Below are 6,421 nucleotides of genomic sequence, written 5' to 3' on the forward strand. Positions count from 1 at the left end.
AGGAAATACTCATTACATGAAGGATGGCCAGAGACCCACTTACTAACATTAAGCTTTTCAGTGAGTCACATTGTGATGTCAATGAGAGCTTAAAGGCAATAGGTAATTGACCAGGGTTGGCTGATTTCACCTCTTCCTATTATCTTCCCCTTCCACTGATTCACAAGAACTTGTTATTCACCCAGTGATTGCATGAGAGATCATGAAATGTGTGTTCACAGGTCAGGTAGAAATGGTGTAAGGCAAAAGCTTTAGCATCTTACTACCTAAGGCAAAGAACAAGAATTCGTAAAAAGAATTTTAGAAATTGATACAGAAGCCATTCTACACATGATATAACAGATAGAAATATTGTCTGTTCTCCCATATGACTCTATAGGATTCCTGGCTCCATCCTTCAAGCAAGTAAAAGCCTCTTTGGAGATGAGCTCCTTGGCCAATATAACTTAGACTCATTCTTGAAAGCTCCCTTTAAACTCCTTAGACTTGGCATCATGAAGGAGACACTGTTTGCTAAAATCATAAATGTTTCATTTTTTTTCTATAGGAGCACAGTAAAAAATATTGGAAAATTTGTATATGTGCTTGTCAATATATGGTGCTTTAGAATTAAATGATATGCTTCATATTGGCAAGACAGAAACTGTATATCATCTAATCTAATATACACTTTTTTTTCTTCTGGAGATATTTAAGTCATTTGAATTTTCTGGAGGAAATAATGAAATTAGGTTTACCATGACATTAAAAAAAATTATTATAAGCTGATTGAAGAAACTGTATAATTCAAGGAAATTACAAGCAGATATATGGCAGCTTCCAGGGTGAGATTTTATGTATCAGGCATAGGGCTGGGCTTTGGAGGAACAAAGGTCAACAAAACATAAATCCTGCCCTACAAACCCACAGTCTGGATGGTGTCATTCTTTGGGAAAGCCCAGTTCCTATGTGTTTTCATCATGTCTGTCACAGTGACTATTCCTTCCCGCTTCCATTGCTGCTACCTGATGTTAGTTCCTAATAATTCTGTGCTTAGATTGTTGCAATAATTTCCTAATGAACTTCTTTTTACCTTAGTATCTTCTCCCTGGCTTATCTTTAACCTAGCCAGCTGGTCCATCCTACATGTGGTCGCCATATTAATCTTCCTAAAATGTGATTGTAATCTTTTCACCTCTGACTCAGAAGCCATCAGCAACAACCCCCACCTTTTAAGTCTCTTTCCACTTTCCCAAACATGCCTCATGAACCCTGCATTCTAGCCAGACTGGTCTTATTCATTAATGTCTGCATATGCCTTGTGTATTCCCATTGCTGCTTTTTTGTTGTCAAGTCTTTCCACCCACCTCTTTCCCATCCATCTGTCTCCTGTGTGCCCTCTGTGGTTAAGCGCAGAGGCTCTCTTTGACATCCCAAACCTACAGTGACATATCCCACATTTAATTCCCTTGAAATCTTTTATCTATACCAATTACTTGATTTGGACATTTGCTGTTTTATATTTCCACGTAGACTGTAAACTATAGCTCTAAAGAGTAGAGCTATGTCTTAACCTCTTTATATCCTCCATGTTACCTAACAACCATGTAGGTACATTGTATAAAATATTGTCTTATAATACTAAACCTGGAAGGCAGTCTTAGAAATAATTAATCCATAATTTCATAACATCCAAACATTCACTGGCCGTAGTGCTATCTCCCTGACAAAGACCTGGGTTGGGACCTCGTTTTCCTGAAGTTGGTATTTCATCTTTTTCTTTTTTCAGTTCAACAAAGCTTACTATGTAGATACTATATGTACAGAGTGATGCTAAGAACTCACCATGCCTCTTTTTATGTTGATCTTGGATAAAGGGGCACAGGAGGAAAAACTGGAAAGTGAGGAAGTTCATTCTGAGAGAAGACCCTGCCTACCTGCACTACTATGACCCTGCTGGGGTGAGATCCTGTGGTCAACAAATCTATTGCACTCAGACCTCCATTGCATCTGCTATCTGGGCTTTCCATTCTCCTTTCTGCTCTGTTTATATCCCCATTTCCTCTTTACCCTCCCACTTCTTTTTCTCCTGCTCTCCTCTACCTCTTCCTCTCCCCTCTTAACTGCAAAGATCTGCAGTCTTAGGCTTTGAGGCCAGCACAAGCTCAGGGATGAAAGAAAATATCACTATATTGTTATTCATTTGTTTTTGTTTGCCCTGATCTGATACTTTCAGAGGGACTCAACCAGTCCAATTCATTGCTCTTGGTTTAATATGAAAAACAGTGATAATTCCTCCTCTGGGCCAATTTGGATGAGAGCACTGTTTAAGTCCAGCCATTTGGGCTGTTGTTTATTCAGAAGAGGGCCTTTTCTTTAATAAAAGGAGTCAACTCTAAAGCGTAAAGACAAACCCATCTGGGTTGGGTCCTCAGACCCTGCTTACAGGGCAGGGCTTACAGACCCTACTTACAGGGCAGGAAGGGGTTTTCTTTAGTCTCCTTCTACTCTTACCCATTTGGGGTGCCCTAATCTACACCAGAGTGAGTCTGTATGGCTTTTGTACCAACAGGATAAGGTATGTTCGTGCATTGTACATTGGAAACATAACATGAGGGCTCCTCTCTTCTCTAGGGGGAAGATCCCTTGGGAGCAATTCACTTGAGAGGCTGTGTAGTGACTTCAGTGGAGAGCAACCCAGATGGTAAGAATGAATTTTTGTTTGAGAGAGGTTATTCAGGCTTCCTTTCCACACCTGGGCATCCTGAGCCAACAACAATCAATAACTGACTTAATCAATCGGGCTAAGCATGAATGAATTTCTGTCTGGAAACCTGGGAGAAAACAAGAGTTATTTTCTCCCAGATGCTGCCCTGTCTCTCTGGGCCTTGGAGAGGAGGAGTGGCTTTGTGGATGACTTGAGCAAATCCTTGAGCAATGCTGAGAAAAACCTTCCCCTTGGAACTGGCTTGGATGGAGAGACTTGTTACCTCCTGATGCCTGTAACTGAGCTATGGCATTCCTTAAAGGGGGACCTTTTACATATCCAGACCAGGAAATCTCCCACAGCAAAAGGAACATTTGTGCAGTGAGACAGTGCAGTGAGTGGAAAGTGCACTTGGCTTGCAGTTATGTCTGTGCTAGTCGGTTAGTGGCATGGTCTAGGGTGAACCACCTAATGAATCTGGGCCTTAGCTCCTCCTCTGGAGTGAGGGGTTGCACCAGTGACCTCTGGGTCCTAGATCACAAGTCTATGATGTGATGAATGGAATAGCCATGCTGGTGTTGACTGACTTCACAGATGCAGAGATGAGGGGTATCACTGGGGAGATGTGGTTTAGACATCCCAACCCTGGTTTTGCCATGTCATTTTGGGTTTATGATGTTATAAAGGCTGATGGGAAAACACTACAGCTGCAAAAGCTTAGATTTTTGACTACTCCTGTATCTGCTCATTGTCTTCTTCTTATGGAATTACGATTTTTGATTTGAGGTGGATGTTTTAAGTCTTGTCGCGCTATTGGCCAGTTAACTGCCTTTCGATCTTTCAACAGACTCTAACTTAGCCCCTGATAAAAACAAGTTCAAGCTTGTATTTTTTACCGGAAGTGGGTCTGGATTTTTGTTTTTATTTTTAATTTTAATATATTAGGGTCAGTCTTTGGCTTATATTATGAGCAGAGGAAAAGTACTCATTAGGCTCTCATAGAGGTACTCATTAATTGGTATGCAACAGTAGGAAATTTAGTTTGCTCATAAACTGTAAAAGAAACTGTAAACTGTCGAGTATTTTACTTATTTCTTAAACACACACTCATACCACACACACTCATACTATGTACCTATCTATATACATACTATATCTATCTAGATATCTATATATAGTATTAGAATACTGTAGAATATTATAGTATATATCCATACTCTATATATGTATGATTATACAATAAAGATATATGATCATACAATGATGATAAGTTTGAAAGCCACATATTTAATTTTCTTAGGATACTAAAAGAATAAAAATTTCATTCCTTGCAAAAGGAGGGTGCCCAGGCAGTGTCTCTGCATGCACTTTGTCGCTCACTTTCTTTTTCACCAGGCAGGAAAAGCGAAGAAGAAAACCTCTTTGAGATCATCACAGCTGATGAAGTTCATTATTTCTTGCAAGCGGCCACTGCCAAGGAGCGCACCGAGTGGATCAAAGCCATCCAGGTGGCCTCTCGGACTGGGAAGTGAGGATGTTTCTGCAGCCCATCATCACTCTCCCAAGGGAACCCCGTGGATAAGCTTGGCCTAGGACCTGTCCACTTCTGGCAACAGACTGATGATAAAGGGCTCAGGGCTGGGAAATTTTTGTCTGCAGTGGTTCTGAATAGAACTAACCACATGCCACGTCCTGTTCACTTGCACCAATCACATTGCTTTCTGAAACCTCTCCATGTCCCACCACGCAGATATAATAAGCTGTGTGTCATGGCTTCCCTGCTTAATCTCTCCAGGCCTGAGCTTAAAAACCAAAAGCCCTGTGATTCTAATACCCATAGAAGTGAAGTGTGTCTAGTTGTCCGGCTAGTGTCCCTGCTAGGCTCAGTCCTGGCCTTCAGAACCTGAGATATTCTGCTCTTTAAAACTGTTCCCAATCTATACTTAAAGGACTAGGCATAAACCTCCTTTGTTCTTGTTCACCACCTTCTCTTGCTCTTGGCCATTAGATTGTGTATCAGAATGAAGGAGGACTTTCTTCTTCCTTCCTCACTCTAACCAGAAACTTCCTGAAAACCAGTGCCACAGTGCTGTCTTTTAGGTTGAAGCCTTCTATACTTACTATAGCCTGGAGAGTTATACCTTCTGAGAAAATGACCCAAGGAAGCCAGGAGTAGCTGAGGGTCTTTTCCATGCCCAGAAGCCACCCAGAGCAGGTATATTCTACTCCCACCCAATGCTGACCTGAGATGGGTGTATTTTTGTCCCTTCCCAGAGCATTTCTCTATCTACCATTGGCTGTAACTGAGGGTGGGGGTGGGGGTGGGCTCCAAATCTTTGAGATTCGCTTTCGTTTGAATGTTTGCAGAAAAAAGTAGCCAGATGGGTTCCCTCCATGGGTTCTCTCCATGGGTGAGGGGTCTGGAGGCTGGCTAGCTAATGTATAGCCTCCAGTTCTAGAGGCTGCAGGGACTGGACCAAAGGCTGGAAGATTGGATGATGGCCTTATACAAAGATAACATTGAGAGGACTTAAGTCTAGACAGAGCTCACTGAGGTGGCCATCAACATTGTGCAGCACCTTTAATTCTCCAGTTAATGATATTGTGGTAATACCTGAGGTTTAGACACAAGCTGTAGCTGCTCCTGCTTGGCCTCCATGGGGCATTGTGAACCCATTACCAACCCGAGTGATCTGATCTAGATTCAAATTGAGTACCTGTTTCAACTTTTGACCCTGTCAACCAATTAGTGATTCTAACCCTAAAGTGAGAAAAACAAAAACAGAAACAAAAACAAAAACAAAAAACCCCCAAACAGGTATATATGTGAAGGTGCATTTTCCAACTTCAGATTTCTAACTTTAAGGCTATAGTGAGAAAAGGAGAGCAGAAAATTCTTTCTGATTTTATCAACTCCTCTCTTTCCCTCCCCCAATTCCACATAATATCCTTGAGGTTATTTCTACTCCTGAATGGTTTTATCAACGGCCTAGAGGTAAAAGGCTATCTTTTCTCCAATTCTTTAGTAAGCTGTCTTTTTAGAACATGCACAGTTTTTCTATATTCAGTGTTAAAAGTATTTATTGATATGGAGTCAACTTTATGTTTTGAAACAAACATGACCATGTTTAACATCTCTTTGGTGTGATGGTTCTGATGTTTTGCTTCCCATGATGACTCTTCTTTTACACAACACACTTTCACTTCCTGAGGATAATACCATCTCTCATCTCTCAAGTTATCTCAATGACTTTAGAACATATTTTATTTTATCTTATTTAATTTAATTAATTAATTAATTTATTTATTTATTTAAAAAAATTTTTAACGTTTATTTATTTTTAAGACAGAGACAGAGCATGAATGGGGGAGGGTCAGAGAGAGAGGGAAACACAGAATCTGAAGCAGGCTCCAGGCTCTGAGCTGTCAGCACAGAGCCTGACGCGGGGCTCGAACTCACGGACCGCGAGATCATGACCTGAGATGAAGTCAGATGCTTAACCGACTGAGCCACTCAGGCACCCCTAGTTATTTATTTTTGAGAGAGAGAGAGAGAGCGCACAGATGAGGAGGGGCAGTGAGAGAGGGAGACACAGAACCTGAAGCAGGCTCTAAGCTCTGAGCTGTCAGTGCAGAGCTTGATGCAGGGCTCCAGCCCACAAACTGTGAGATCATGACCTGAGCCGAAGTCAAACATTCAACTGACTGGGCCACCCAGGTGCACCCAGAACATTT

General features: G+C 41.4%; 1 protein-coding gene across 1 annotated transcript in view; it reads left to right on the forward strand.

The window, feature by feature from the left end:
• Positions 1-5,824, forward strand: part of PLEK (pleckstrin) — a 25,563-nt gene extending 19,739 nt beyond the window's left edge. The window contains exons 7-9 of the mRNA XM_019440505.2: positions 1,857-1,940; positions 2,614-2,683; positions 4,082-5,824. Coding sequence (XP_019296050.1) covers positions 1,857-1,940; positions 2,614-2,683; positions 4,082-4,218 — 291 coding nt within the window. The 3' untranslated portion in view covers positions 4,219-5,824. The remainder of the gene's footprint in view (positions 1-1,856; positions 1,941-2,613; positions 2,684-4,081) is intronic.
• The last annotated feature ends 597 nt before the right edge of the window (positions 5,825-6,421 follow it).

The sequence above is a fragment of the Panthera pardus genome, unplaced genomic scaffold, assembly GCF_024362965.1.
Source record: "Panthera pardus isolate Hobbes unplaced genomic scaffold, ASM2436296v1 HiC_scaffold_25, whole genome shotgun sequence".
NCBI lineage: Eukaryota > Metazoa > Chordata > Mammalia > Carnivora > Felidae > Panthera > Panthera pardus.